Source organism: Anoplolepis gracilipes, chromosome 16, assembly GCF_047496725.1.
Source record: "Anoplolepis gracilipes chromosome 16, ASM4749672v1, whole genome shotgun sequence".
Taxonomy (NCBI): domain Eukaryota; kingdom Metazoa; phylum Arthropoda; class Insecta; order Hymenoptera; family Formicidae; genus Anoplolepis; species Anoplolepis gracilipes.
Window position 1 is genome coordinate 4929834 of NC_132985.1, and position 16527 is coordinate 4946360.

The 16527-nt window shown below is 33.5% G+C and overlaps 2 protein-coding genes across 3 annotated transcripts; both read left to right on the forward strand.

Moving 5' to 3' along the window:
• The first annotated feature begins 1632 nt into the window (after window positions 1-1632).
• On the forward strand, window positions 1633-8199 carry LOC140674469 (uncharacterized). 2 transcript variants are annotated; one of them, XM_072908016.1, is made up of 5 exons: window positions 1633-1829; window positions 2232-2534; window positions 2686-3303; window positions 4065-5492; window positions 6164-6402. In XM_072908016.1, the coding sequence occupies exons 1-5, from the start codon at window positions 1760-1762 to the stop codon at window positions 6238-6240; spliced, it is 2496 nt and encodes an 831-aa protein (XP_072764117.1). In that variant the 5' UTR covers window positions 1633-1759; the 3' UTR covers window positions 6241-6402. The 2 variants fall into 2 exon arrangements, with proteins under 2 accessions (XP_072764117.1, XP_072764116.1); XM_072908015.1 differs by having other exon boundaries at window positions 1634-1829; window positions 6261-8199.
• Window positions 8200-11339: 3140 nt separating this feature from the next.
• On the forward strand, window positions 11340-15739 carry LOC140674626 (uncharacterized). The gene is made up of 4 exons (XM_072908297.1): window positions 11340-11507; window positions 11924-12107; window positions 12587-12800; window positions 15040-15739. Exons 1-3 carry the CDS (start codon window positions 11369-11371, stop codon window positions 12786-12788), a joined length of 525 nt encoding a protein of 174 aa, XP_072764398.1. The 5' UTR covers window positions 11340-11368; the 3' UTR covers window positions 12789-12800; window positions 15040-15739.
• The last annotated feature ends 788 nt before the right edge of the window (window positions 15740-16527 follow it).

Here is a 16527-nt window from a genome sequence, read left to right on the forward strand (position 1 = left end):
TCTACGTCGATTGGGTATAATCACATTTATGCCAATTTTATGAGAGAGAAAATATTCTTTTCTCGTTTAGTGATTGCATGTTCGTTTTTATGAATCAACTAATTAGTTCTCATATGTTGCAATCTTGAAATATTTTTTACAGAATATTTAAATAAATGATTCGTATAAGAGGCGTCATATTTAATGTAAAATAAAGTAAGTATACTATATATTTGAAACGGTTCCAAAATATTATTTTATAAAAATAATTATAATTATTACATAAATATAAAATATATTACATAATTATATAGAAAATATGTACCATACAAAACAGTTTGAGATACATTTTAATATAACAACATTATGTTAGAATGGTTTTTATTAATTTTTCTTGTATGATTATTAATGAAACATTTCTATAAGATAATACATAAAAACTTAATCAGTTTTTCTACATGATTTCACAAATGTTATTTAAAATTGTAATAAGATGTGTAAATATATTATTAAAATCCGTCTACAATTAATTAATACTAATATAAAAAAGAGACAGAATTCAGTGAAATCCATGTGGGATTTGTTCTGTTGACTGCTTAAATTGTAAATGATGTTACTACGTTGCTAAATCGATTTGGCAATCAATATTTTTCTTGCATTAAATTTATTGTGCTTGTGCAAGAACAGAGAATAATATCCCAGAAATAATATCCTCCTGATTAATGCAAATTTCTATAAATGCTTTTTTACATAAAATATACGTGAATCCGGTCAACTATATATAAAATCTTTATTTTGTGATTGAAAATTTATTGCGTAATGCAGCTACAATATGTATATATTATTGTGTATATGTTATATTTAAATGTGCGTGTAACGATAATTGTAACAAAAATATCAATTATTGTAATCACAAGAGCGCTAGTAATGTTATTATAATTAATATTAAAAAAATATTATTTATAAATATTTTATAACAAGAATATTTTTAAACAAGAAGAACCATTTAGTTTACAAAGAACTGAAAAACAAGAAAAGTCATTACTAAATTTGTTTACATTTATCTAAAAACAAAGAAAAAATGACAATTCTCTCGTAATTATTTGTATAACTCTAGCTTTTTTCTTTTTTACATTTTTTAAGAATTCCTTTAATTACAGCTTTTTTCCAATATAAAATAATTTACCAAAATGTATCACGGTTTGCTCGGTTATTTCTAAAAAATTTTCATTACATAGAGTAGAAATCCCATATGAATAATATAAAATAATTACTTAAGCTACAAATCATTTTCTAATACAATGACAAGGAATATCCCGGTATTCGAAAATGTGTAAACGCTTCGTCGAAATATAAGCAGACCTTGATAGTAGATTCCATGCGCGACATTCGAGCGGCAAAACTGTTGTCATACTACCAGCATTTCATGTTCTGACAGTCGTATGTATAGTAATTATTTAACATTAAAATTAGAATTTTTAACACAAAAATATGCCGTCTCCAAAATACGATGCTTTCTGGGATTGACATTGATCTCACAGAAAAAATAATTGTAAAATATTCTAAACGCAGAAGCGGCGATGAGAGAGAAAGAAAAAAGAGGATTAATTATTGTCCGACATAAAATCCACGCGTGTGTCGTATATAAGATGTTGTCTTCGTGAGAGAACCTCAGTCGCTCTTGACTCTTCGACCATCGAGATATCGGTGAAATAGGCAAAACAAGAAGAAATATTGTGCGTGATAGGCAAATAATCGGTTTATTACGAAAGTGAAAATAATGAGATTGCTTAAGTGTTTGGTGCCCGTAGTGGTGCTGCTGTTGATTAAGAATTCCTCCGCAAGACCTGGTAAGTTTTTGATTAAAGAAAATTATATTAAAAATTTTTTTTTTTCATACGTTTCAACAGACTTGAGTTCGATTATTGCCCTTCTTTCCAAATATTTCTACAATAACAACTTAAAACCATCACCAAAATACTTTTTGCTCATGCGAACTTTTAAAGGTCGAATTAATCGACGGTTTCTTCACAAAGAAATGTATTTATTTAATTTATTCAATAAATATATTTCTAATATTATTTTAATATTATGCTCTTTTATTAAACAACACATTTATCAAAAAGTTTATATAAATAAAATAAATTATGAAGCAACTTGAGACAGTTTTTATATCGTATTGTCGTTCAATACATTCAAACATTTTTAATTAATTAATTAATTAATTTTTTATTTTATTTATTTGTACGAAGGTGTACTACGTGATTTAGTTGGCGGCAATGTCGGTAGTTTACTGGACCCGTTAGGAATTTTCAAGCCTAAGAATACAAATAGCCAGGCCAATGCCCAGGCCAATGCCCAATCGTTAGGAGGAGGTTTCAATATCGGGCCGGTCGGAGTCGGAGGTGGATTTTCCTCGTCTTCGGCGTCGGCGAACGCTAATGCACAAGGTGATGGTTCGGCTTCGGCTTCGGCGAAAGCGGATGCTCAAGCTCACGGATACGGAGGATATGGCAATTCCAACGCGCAAGCGTCGGCTAACGCTAATGCACAAGGTAAATTTTATGTCGTTATAATTGTTTTATTATTTTATTCTTTAAAATAATATCTTTTTGTCATAATTATTTTTTTCAGATATTTAAACTTGTACCTTTACCATTATTTTATCATTAATATATTATAATAAAAGATACGCTTTTAACGTAGGTGGTTATGGCGGTTCTTCAGGAACCCCGGGGAGTTATGGTGATAATAGTGGCGGTTATTACCGCCCTGGCGTCAGTCAGGTTCCTATTCAAGTCACTCAACCGGATTACGGAAGTCACGGTGGCTCTCAGTCTAATGCTAACGCTAACGCTAATGCTAATGCCAACGCTATCGCCAACGGTGGCAATGGCGGAACTTTTCCGGCCAGCTCTTATTATCCAGCACCTTCCGGACCCAAGGTCATCGGCGACAGTAATACCAATGCGAATGCGAATGCGGCTGCAAATGCCGCGGGTAGCGGTGGCCTAAACGTGGTCCCGGGTAAATATCCTAGCGGAGGAATAGAAGTCATTCCGGTAAACACATTACCGATCTCTCGACCAACCTCTGTGATATATCCAACGCCCATTCAACCTTCCTATCGACCTCAAGGAGTGGGCAAAGAAGATACTGTGATAGTTGTTGTCGAGGATTCACCAGTAGCGCAGTATCCGCCGTATCATCGTCCAAGTCCTTCTCCTCATTATCATCATCACCATCGTAGGCCACATTACGGAGGTAAATCTAAGCAACAGCCTGTCGAGATCATCGTCATCGAGGAGACAGTACCTAGTCAAGGTGATACTTCATGATCGAAAATCATCATCGACTCGCTGAGATTATGCACTTATCGGTGACAGCACTGCAAATTTTCTGCATTGTCTTTATGTAATTCTTCCTAACGACGAAGAGGCTTGTAATTATATCTAATTGACTCACTGTTGATCTTTATGCACATCTTACTAAAGTGCCAACGACGCCAGCTATGACTTTGGATCTCAATGGACCAGGATTTCTGAATGTTTTATTCTTCTGCACAGCTTTTTATGCTTTATGTGATTAATATATTTAATCTCACTATGTATCTTTTTTTTTTTCATTGAAATATCTCGCACATGTTTTACATCGGACAAAAATCGCATTCGCAAAGATGTAAATCAGGAGATATTTCTTGCATTTGTATTTTTTTTGTAATTCAATCGAAGTGAAAACTTTGTTTTATGTCTTTCATAAATAAGACTTTTCATAAACAATACATTGTTTATGTTATAACAGCAATAAATGTGAACCTTGTTAATAATACACTTTTAGTTTCATTGTAATTTGAATAAGAAAAATACAAATGAAAAATCTGACGTTATACTGACTGAGACTGAGAGCATGAATTTCGTGACTTTCGTGCTAATTTAATTTTTATATATATTTTAACATATTTTTATGTAGCATTTATATGTAATATTACATTATATATGTAAAATATTATATATATATATATATATATATATATATATATATAATGTTTTAAAATTAAAAAATTAAAATAATTCTTTTTCTTACAGCTGGTCACGGAAATGGTGGTATTCAAGGAACATATCCTGGACATGGTCACGGAAGTGGTGGTATTCAAGGAACATATTCTGGACATGGTCACGGAAATGGTGGTATTCAAGGAACATATCCTGGACATGGTCAGGGAAATGGTGGTATTCAAGGCACATATCCTCAACAACAAGGACCTTACAATAGCAATCCCTTCTTATCAGGCGGCGCTGGATCAAATGCTAATGCCAACGCTAATGCTAATGCTAACGCTCAAGCAGGTGCAGGCAGTAGCGGCGGCTTAGGAGGACATGGAAGTTATGAAGGATATCAACAAGGTAGCAATTATCCAGCAGCTACATCAAGTCCAATCGGCGGAAACAATCCGTTCTTAAACACTGGACATTCCGGTGCCGGCGGAGATGCCACTGCTAACGCTCACGCCAATGCAAACGCTGGAGCCGGACATGAATCGATAGGTGCAAATCCGTTCCTTAATAACGGCGCATCGCACGGTAACGCGGGAGGAGCAGGAGGAATAAAATATCAACCAGGTGATTCAGGTATTGTTTTGGGCGAGAAGCCCAAGGACATTCCTACAACATATCCCGGGCAATTTTCTAACGCTGGCGCTAATGCCAATGCCGGCACTACTGGAGGAGGAGTCAGTGGACCGATCAAAGGCAATCCGATATCTGGATCAGGTGGATATGGTGATGGATCTTCCGGATCGACCGTTCTTGGTGGTTATAATCAAGGCTCAGGTAGTCCAAGCTTAGGTGAATACGGAGGACAAACTGGAGGTGCCAATGCTAATGCGAACGCTGGAGCCACTAGCGGAAGTACTGGTACTGTCCTTGGAGGATCTGGCGGTCATGGAACCGTTCTCGGAGGATCCGGAAGTCAAGGAGGGTACAACCAAGGCAGCGGTGGATATGGACAAGGCGGCTCGTCTGGATTGAATCTTGGTGGATATGGCAGTGGTTCTTCTGGTGCTAATGCTAATGCAGATGCTAATGCTGCCGGAGGTAGTGGAACTGTTCTCGGAGGATCCGGTAGTCAAGGAGGGTACAACCAAGGCAGCGGTGGTTATGGACAAGGCGGTTCGTCTGGAAACCTTGGTGGATATGGCAGTGGTTCTTCCGGTGCTAACGCTAATGCTAATGCTAATGCTAATGCTGGAGCCACTGGCGGTCACGGAAATGTCCTCGGAGGATCTGGAGGTCATGGAGGAATCGGTGGTCAAGGCAGCGGTGGATATGGACAAGGCGGTTCGTCTGGATTAAATCTCGGTGGATACGGCGGAGGTTCTTCTGATGCGAGTGCTAATGCTAACGCTAATGCCAATGCTGGAAGTTCAAGTAATATCCTTGATGGATACGGAGATAGCGTTAAAGGATCAGGTCATGGTGGAGGATTTGGTGGCCAAAGTGGATTCGGCGCAGGAGGTACATTTATATTTTACATATAAATCTGTATTGCATATTTCGAAATTCACTACGATAAACAGTCATTTTTAAAATTTACACATGCAAATTAAAACTCAGATCGTTAAAGACATAAGTAATTTTTGAAATTGACAGCTAAATGGTCATTATTTCATTAAAATTAGACACATAATTTTTTTAATAGTTATTATTACATTATGTAACACCTTGTTGACATTGTCAGTCACATAACATCTTATTATATGTAAATATTCATCATTCAAATGACCATCGATCAATGCGCCTTCTTAAAATTTCCAGCGCATAATTTTTCCTGCATATTATACAAGAGATGAAAAAATATCTTGAGCTATGTGTTATTGTCGATTAACGACTGAGCTCTCGAAAACCAGTCGTTCAACGTCACCACAAATCAACTTTCAAGTTGTATGTTGTCGGATCATCAGATATCACGTCATCGCCTGTATTTCCAACAACTTCGTTGACATTCGTCGACAATCATGCATGATTTTAAACATTGTGATACAACAACCATTAGATAGAAAAAGACTCAGCACTCGACACTCCGGTGAAGGATCTGTTCAGAAGATCCATTTCTTTAACCATCTGTGTCTGTGTTTTTATGTCAGTCATCAGTCGTAATAGAGCTTTTCGTGTTCACTTTTCCACAGGCCTAAGTCCCGAGGCCGAGGCGTCAGCGGCGTCCATGGCGGAGGGTGTGTCATCTGGACTGATCGTAATTAAATGATTCGCTATTCCATCCCGCAGGCTCAAACGTCAACGCTCAGGCATCTTCTAACGCGATCGCATCCGGCGGTGGCTCGTCCAAAGCCACCTCCGATGCTGTGTCCAACGCGCATTCCAACGGCGGATCGGCGTCGGCGAACGCCGACGCACACGCGTCCAGCAACGCATCTTCTGGGACTTATGGTGAAATCGGATCGAAGAGTTCTGCCTCAAGCCATGCGTCAGCCTCATCCGACACCAGGGACATGCTGATCTTCAGTTAAACATTGTGATACAACGAGACGAGAGGACTTGCGAAGGAATCTCCTTTCCTGCAAGAGTGACATAATACTCGTTATTCATGTTTTGATATTCCACGAGTTAACGTAACTGATGCGAATGTGACGCACTTATTGTCTAGTTTTATAATGAAGATTGCTATAAAATTGGAAAGATGTAATACCATAACATTATCTAATAATACGTTCAAATTCATAATCATGAGTTATAAATTTGTACGCATCTTTAAGAATCTTGATCATCAATTGAAACTGTTCTCGAGATTGGAATTAATTTAATTTTCAGAATAGACATTTTCAATTGTGAATATTTTTGTGAAGCATTTATTAGAGATTGTGTAAGATGATAGTAATGGTTTTAATATTTCTAGTACGATATTTAGAGCACTTAAAAGGCCGTAATTTATATTTATATTTGTACCGTAAAATGCATTAGAGACAGATCAAACATTGTTTTGCACAATATGACGAAGTATTTAACTAAAATTAAAATTGCGATGTTAGAAAATTTAAAATAAACAATCCTTTGGAGTAGAAAGAAATAATCTATAGACGAAACTGACGTTTAAATTAGTTGATGATGACTTATATGTCTCAGACCAAACCATTTTTATACTTGAAGCATTTAAAAAATTCTAACTTATGTATAATACTCTCTTTCTACTTATAAGTGTACTTAAATTATATAGCTGCGTATAAATCATTTTCTTTTTTAACTTTGAAACTGTGATTTATGTATGAAACGTGCCAAAATACTGAGATATTATAATAATTATTAGAATATAGAAGAAAAAATGTATAATACATTCAAATGTTGTCCGTGATGTAAATTTTAAATCTTGAAATAATTATTTCTTCATCTTTTCTCTTACTTTTTGCTTTATGTAATTTGTATTTAGTACAATGGCATAAAAAAATTCGTGTTAATTACTATTTTAGATCTAAAGAAATAAAAATGTAATTTCAATTGTACACTTTATAAATTAATAATTTCTGAATGAGATATTAGAATTAAATATATTTCAAATTAAATATATTTTCATCTTTGTGTATTTATTTTTTATGTTTGTGTTCTGTATCGTACAGTTGTATTAGTAATTTATTCAGAATTAATTTTTCAAATCAGCAAGTTATTTATTATATAATCTTTGTTATTTTTAGATTTTTTAATTAATATATATAATATATTTTTGATTAATATAATAAGAAAGACATGCTTGTAATATTTTTTTTAATTCGATAACGATCTTAAAAAATGTAGAGGTAGATTTTTTATGCCTTTCCTTAACGTCTCATAATGTTTAGTTAATATTTATTTGTAATACTGTTTTTTATAAACATGTAATTTCTATGCCTAAATTTTAATTCTTTGCTCATCTTTAGCAGGCAAAGATTCCTCGATATTTTTTAAATGTTAGTGTAGGATAAATTGTTTGTGTGATTTGGAGTATCCTTCCTGCGTGACAAAAATATTATTTACATCTATCGGCACATGAGGGACATGACAGTGGCAATATATTTGTTATTTTGTAGTATCATATTGTATCATGCAATTTAAATCAGCCTTTATCATGTTGTTTAAATGTTTGCTTAACTTTTTCTCATGAGCAAAACTACAAGATAACAAATGTGTAAATATAAGAAATAAAAAGGACTATAATTTATGTCCGCTATTAAGAATATGTATTATATATGTGTTAATAAAAAATCAAATAAGAAATAATAAAAATTATTATACAGTCATAATCAAAGTAACAATATCATCGGCAACATTTCATCTCTTTGTCTTTATTCTCACGATGGCGAGCGTCTCTCGGAAACAACGGGGATGAGAACTCGTCGGACTTGTTTTGCGCGCAAGTATAAACGAGGAAAACGGAAGAGAGACTCGCAAAAATGTTGGAGAAAGAGAGAGAAAGAGAGAGAGAGAGAGAGAGAGAGAGAGAGAAATGGAAAGAGAGAAAAAGATGTGCAAAAAGAATCAATTCTGACGTCTATTTGTCCGATTCCGCTAATCTCTCTTATGAGATTCTTGCAATTAATACGTAATCAATAATCGGTTTTATACTGCAAGCGTATCATTTATTTAATGATTGTCCGCAATTGTTATTTATTATCAAGTATTATTGCATAGCCATATAATAGATTTGATACGTCATTTCGCAATTTCTTATATAATATTTATTATTGCGCGACATATGAGCATGTAACTAACTAATAAAATTTGTGATTTTTTTTCAACACAAAATTAATATTCAACAATTTAATCAATAAAGCTTTTGTATGTAAATTTTTTTTTATTCATCAAAAACTGTTGATTTTCAAAATTATTAAAGTTTATATAATTTATAATAAAATTTACCATGTGTATAATTGATAGAAAAATTTATATGTTTAAAGTAAGGATTCTTTTATGTTTATAAAGGCTCTGATATAATATATAAGTAATTTTTAATAATTATAGAACATAAGAATATAATTTATAAATAAAATTTCTTGCTTTTACCGAAAATTTTTAAGTAAAGAGGTAAAAATCATGATTTTAATATAATATTTTTACATGTTAACAGATTGAAGATTAAAAGAAGAAGAAGACACATGTTATTTCTTAGAGTAAATAGTAGACAAAGATAAATAGCCTTAGTCAAGCATAGTTGCATTTCTACAAAAGAACAGAACTTCTAAAACGCCGATAAAGAAATTACCGATACACATAGATGCTGTGTCATAAATGAGTGAAACGAGAAGTTCTTACGAACATTAAAGCATCATCTACGAACTGCATTTAGTTCTATGCAGTAAATATAAAGTACATTAGTTCGTTGATGTTTCTTTTCGTTTGAAGATTGCCTTTCCCTCACCGATGATGACAGAAACAAATGGTAAGATATTTCCCCGATTTAATATCATTTTTTATATTTTATAACAAAAATTGTATCATTCATTAATATTTCTTAAAAATACAAATAATAATAAGTGTTGATTGACAAATTCTCTTAAATATTTTATAGCTGTTAAAAATAACGTATTGAAATTAATTGTACAAAGAATAAAGGTAAATTTGAATTCTTACACTGAATGTAACATAACTGAATTTTAATAGCTAATATCCTTATGCTTTATTAAAATTATAATACATTTGTTTGAACCATGAATTTGATCGTTCGTTAACTTTTATTCAGGAAAATGTTTTTTGTACTGGTACTTCCAGACACGGAAACAATGAGAGCTTACAGGTACCTTTTACAGACATTGTAAAAAAGTGACCTGTGAATTGGCTGAACAGTAAAGTCTACAGACAGGGTCAACGACCCAGAAGAGTCGATTTACACCCTTCGTTCAGATGTTTGTCCGTTGATCCCTTTTTGGTAAGGGAACTGCAACCGCATTATATACGCGAACAAGAGAGCGCGATTTCACTAGAATCAATTAAATTGATAAAAAGAAAATATGATATACAATAAGCACTTAATAAATTTATTTATTACTGTATTCATATAGTAATACTTGTAGAATTGCGAAATATACACAAGAAAATTGTTCAACTATATATTTCATGCAAATTTATGCGTCAATAACGTCACAGTGCAATCAGCATAAATAATATTATTTAACATATATTTATATGTTATTGTATATTAATTCTTTTTTATTTTTGTGCTTTAATATTGAATGTTTATGTTCTACGCATAATTAAATAAAAATATTTCAAATTTTTTTTTACATATTTATTCTTATACGTATTTATTTAGCAATGTTGATAAAAATCACTTTCTTTAATAATTATTATTATATAAATAATAATTTATAAGTAATTATAAATAATTTTTCTCTTCCAAGTAATTTATTGAAGATAATAAAAATTATGTGAAAGCCTCTTTTTATTATCTCTTTTATTAGTACGTGGATAACTTATTTAAATACTACTTGCATATACCTTGAATCGCTGAAACAGGTAACAACTATTATTATAATCTTTCCTACATAGCGAATTTCACTGAGTGTCTTCCTTAATCTATGAATATTATTAATCATCGTTATAAAAAAGTTTTATATTATATGTAGTCTAGTAAAGCAAAAAAATCTTGTGATATTTTATTTTAATTTTCTCTTGAGAGTGTTGCACAATACATATATATGTGCATACATGTAAGATGCAACAGAAGACAAATTCAGGTAGGCGTGCAAAATATTTTTGAACGTGTATAATCAAAATGTGTTATAAGAATTTTTTATATACATGTATATTAATATACTCGTTTCCGTTATCGGTGTTCCGGTATTATTTTAAAAGTTGTTCTCGATAGAATACATATGCATATATAATGCATATTTTATACATATTTACTGAATGTTAAACCTTATAGAAAGAGAGGGAATATGTAGATCTATCTATTATTAGTAACTTATAATATTTAAATTGTTGATTCGAAAAGAAAGATTAGTTTCTTGGAATATTATGAGAAGCATATGTATGTACATAATAGTCTATAACGGAATAAAGATGCAATAAATCCTTCGGATGTTTAATCAAAGTCAAAGTCACATTAATATTTCTATTAGAATATATTAAGATTCCTCTCTCTCTCTCTCTCTCTCTCTTTGCATACGTGTGTTATTCTTCGGTCAACTTCCGGTCGTCCCTGGAAAAGAACGGAAGGTCGTCCACTTTGTGAGGACCAATGGCCATTTCTTAATATCTCTTTGGAGTTCGTGGCATTGTGAAATTGTGAGTGACTTCCTTGAATTTTGACAGTGAAAGGGTTTCCTATAAAAGTACGTGGAGCATAAGAACAGCTTTGAATCGTTTTTGAGACGTTCGACAAATAAGAGTAATACTTCTGTTTCACGATGAGAAGAGTCTTACTTTTAATGATGGTGCTCGGAGTGTTTTTTTGTAGAGAATCGCTTGGCAAACCGACGGAAATGGTGACAAATTCTGATGTGCTAGATCCAGTTGCGATAGCTGTGAACAATGTATCTGAAATTGGTTAGTGATTAAAGATTTAATTGACAATTTATTTTAATACAATTAGTTTGCTCTGATAAATGTTATAATAATATATTAAAATAATAAAATTATTTAATTTGTAGTTGAGAGATTTTACATCTTTGTATAATAAATTTATATAATAATATAACAAATTATAGTAATAACAATTCTCTCTTTTTACATAAAAAAAAATTTTATTGTTAAAAGTTTTTTAAAACTTTATTTTAATTATACAAATAATAAAAATTATTTTAAATTTTACAATATATAGCGTACATAAATTTATGTTAAATAAATAACATTGTTTTATTTTTTTAATTGAGAAAATTGTGCAATATTAATTATCTTTTTTCTTCGAATATATTATTTAAATATTAATATATAAATAATAATAACTATTACATATTATCTAGTTGCTCCGAGAAAACAGAGATCGCCGCAATTCGGTTTATTGAGTAATTACGGCGATTATTCTGATTACGATGACAATGCACGCTATTTCCCTTTTGGAAACAAACGAAAGTTTAACCACCATAAACCATATCATCATAAGCCTCATGGAGGATATGGATGTCGCCGTTACGGTTGCGGTGGAGGGTATGTAAATTTTCCATTTAATAAAATCACATGCAAATGCTACTCATAATTAATATTGTAATTGTATTTCTGTCATTAATTTTTATAAAATATAAAAAATAATACTGCACATACAAATTACAATAATTATCATATATACATATGTATCTGGTTTAAAATATCTGATCTTATATATTTCAGGGAAAGTTACACATATTTAAACATTTAATGATTTCTTAGGAACTAATTAATATCACACAGAATATTTTTTTCAATAAATATCTGTATTATAAATATTACTTTTGTAAAAGCAATATTAAATTTATATTTTATAAAATGTCAAGTTACATCAAGTTACCGAAAAAAAACAATAAATAATAACGACTACTTTAAACGTGATGAGAGTTGACATGTTTCCAGTTTTCCACGAATGTATATTCTCCATAATTGGAGAATGCAAGAAAAGTAATCGTTCACATCCTACTTTCTGATTCACGCAGATGGCAGCCGGACTACGGCAACCAACACTATACCGGACAAGGAGCGTCTTTCGCCTCAGCATCAGCTGGATCCATAAGTGGAGGTGGTCCTTATGGTGGAGGACAGAGCGGGGCCAATGCACAGAGCGCGAGCTTCAACATCGGGTCTTTCTCAGCTTCGTTTAGCGCTGCTCAGTCTTCGTCGGGATATAACGGATTTTGAATTTTTGAAAGAGTAAGTATTTATATCTTCGGCACAGAGATCTCTTCAGTTTCATTTTAATATATTGTAAACCGTTATATGTATATTTAATTACAAATCCACCTTAAATTAATTAAAGATATCTATTAGACCTACATAAAAATATCCTATTTTATTTTTTATCATTATTATGTTTTTATGTAGCTATTGTATAATACATAAGTGAAGAATTAAATATGTTAATTGATGTAAGAGAAAAAAATCATATGTATTTTTATATTTTAAAAGATAGAAAGAATTTTATAAAAGATATTTAATTATTGTATTATAAAGATTATCACTATGATTGTCAAGATTGTCAGATTTTACATCATGCCAGCCAAGATAATTATTTTTCAAAATATATAATTTATATATTTAATATTTGATTTTTCATTTCATTTTATTATATTTTAAATTACATAATATTTCTACTTTATTATGAAAACCGTGCTGAAATATTTCGTTTAACGACTCTATAATATATATTATAGATAAAATACCGGATATACTCTCTGAATATTACATCCTTTCTGAGAAGGGTTTTAAAGTCCAAGGATGCTGCCGCATCGCTCGTAATATCTGCAAGGTTGCGAGGTTGCGGCCGCCTACGAAATTGAGAGCGTCGAGCTCGTCCCGGGCGAAGGTCAATGAACCCGGGGCCACGACGCGGCGGTTCGGACCCCGGGAATCCGCGATTCGCATTATATTGCCGCGATCTCGCTCTGCGCCCCTGACAGCCCGCGCCGCGCGTTGTTGACCGATCGCGGATGAAACATCTGTCCGGCGGGGCCCTACCGGGCCCTACCCGAAAAACGCAACAATCCTCGTCGGAGAGCACGGGCGTATTTCACTCTCGCCGGGAGTGTATGCGCGGCGATTATACGCGCGCGAGCGAACGAGTATATACATGCGTATACGTACATGTGTCTTTGTGTGTGTGTGTGTGTGTGTGTGTGTGTGTGTATGGGACCTGCCCGGAAAGGCCCCGCGAATGTGAGTTTGCGCATTGTGCCATTGAAGCATGGTCCTTTCGGGGTACGTGTGAAAAAGAATGAACAAAGGGGAAATGAATCTTCTTGGTTCTCAGGCGATCGGCAGACGGCCAGACAGACGGATTAACTCGTTTTAAAGGGACACAGGCCAGACGCCATATTGTTGTTTTGGGGCCCGACTAGGTATACGACTCTCCTCCCGGACCGACCCCCGGTCCCGGCCCCGGCTCCTCGCGTCCGGCGCGAACCGGTCCGCGTTTTCATCTCTCGAGAGATGCACCTACACGCGAATCGGAGTGTCGATTATGCACACACTTGCGACGCTTGGACATGCAGTAAATGGCCATTGTTCCTTCCGAAGGGAGTCAGATAGCCCCCGGGGAGAGAGACGCGAGCGAATTTAAATCAGGTCGTCTCGGATTGTCGACGTAGAAAATAATCATGGAAACAAGAGTGTGATGCAATTTTGAATTTTAAATTTGACATTTTGATGCATAAATTTTACATACGAAAGTTAATTTATTCTAATATATTTTTTTTTTTAATTTCGAGATGCATCTCTAGAATTATGCCAAGTGATTTTTATTCAATTGTGATTCTCGATATAATTCATTAATTTCTAGACTTTCAAGTTTACGCTTGTAAATCTTTTTGCGCCTGTTTAATATTTTTGCGTAACGTTACAAACGTTTTATTATGTTGCGACGTAAAATCGAGAAACAATGATGCGTCCGCCTTTGCCATTTTCGTAATTCGATTTTAAACATATGTAATCCGCGGTTGTGTGTCGACGCGACCTTCTCTACGCAATCATTATATGTGGTTAGCGGATTGCCAGAGGCTTATTTCTTTTCATTGAAGATGATTCAGCTACCTGAAAGCCGTTAAAAATAAAATCTGCGTGATGCATCCTTTAAAAATGACTATCTTTACACACAGCTCTCTCTCTCTCTCTACATAAAAACAAAATTCATCTAATTATTTTTTATTAACATTAAATTTAATCGATAAAAAATCTTAATCTTTTGTTCAAAATTATTTATTAATATTATATTTTTGCATATTTATTATTATATTTCTTACTAAGTATATTTTTATTATATTTTTTAAATAATTATAGATTTGCAAACTGGGGGGGGGGGGGGTATAAATATTATACTAGTGGAAAAAAGCAAAAGAATATAATATATATTTCAAGTGCAATAATTATTTTCGACACTTTCTTCTGTCTTTTGCAGATACTAGGAACTGTACGGTCCCGAAATTTATCACCCCTTAATTTATTTCACTGCCATCGTTTCTCCGCCCATTATTGTGGGCCCATTGTTTACAAACATTCTACGTCACTAGGAACAAGTAAATAAGCCTAACCGCGGGCGCGAGCCACCCCCTTGCCTCCTAAGATTTCCTGAGAGAGCAAGTTTCCTTTGTCCGCGTGCCAACTACCAGATGTTCTCCAAAAAAAAAGCCGGCAAAAATACCGCGACGTAGCGCCGCGATTCGCGCAACAACAAGCGAGACATAGGACAAACCCAACGCGAGAAGAGCAAGGATAGAGGAATTGGTGGACGAGAAGCGATGGAGGGAGGGAGACGCCGCGCCGGGTCGCGAGACGAAGGGTCGCTGGGATAAACGGCACAAAAGGATAGGAAAGCCAAAGGGAGAGGAGGAAGGCTCTGTAATCTTTTACAAGAGCGAGGACCTGAAATCGAGATCCGAAAAGTCCCGTGCAATGACCGGACGAGCTGCACACACGAGATCCTTCGCCGGTGCAGCGTCCTCCGCTTCAGGATACATACTCTTTCTCTCCTTTCTCAGACAGCCAAAGAGAGCGGCGCCCTTATCGAGAACGAATGCACGGGATACGTTCGTCGAGGCGAATTTTCGGCAAGATGCAGATTATTTATTTGTTGTTTAATAGAAAACACATTTGTTCACAGAAGGAATAATCAATCTTGTAATTTTATTAATTATTATTAATAAAATATATTAAATCTTTTTTACGAGTAATTCTTTCAAATATAAATAAATATATTTAAGAAAAGAGAGAAAGAAAGAAACTCATAAGAAAGAAAAAATGAAAATTATATGACTGATATTTTCATGCTTTATTTAATATGTTTATTAAAAATTTCTTTTATTTCTTTCTTAGAATTATTTGTATAAAATGCTTACTAAATAATAATTATACTTTTTTATATATAAGCTGACTTATCTACATAAAATGCATCCTTATAGTTGTGTTTTATATGCGGAGTCGGAAAAAAAAAATCGAATATTTGAAAGTTTATTAAATTATTTAATTAATAATACTTATGAATAAAGTACTCTATTATTGTGTAAATTACAGAAAACCGTTTGATTATGTTTCAAAATCGTTTAAAATCAAAATATAGAGACCCGAATTAATATTAATATCTCAGGATAAATAACTTGATTTCATCATCATTATTAATATAAAATCTAAAATCTTGAATGAACAATTATTGATATCTCAACATCTTTATCTATAAAAAAAAAAAAAAATAATCTCGAAAGATCATCGGCCGATCCTTGAACAATCCTATATCATAGCGACGTCTACTCCAAAGAAATAACATCCACGACACTCGAGATGCGTCAAAGAGGCTCGTTAAAGATCCGTCTTGTCGTTAACCATTATTTAGCCGCTCCTGGGCACCTACGGCCCTGCCAGCCGGTAAACCAGTCCCTCCGTCTGAGCAAAA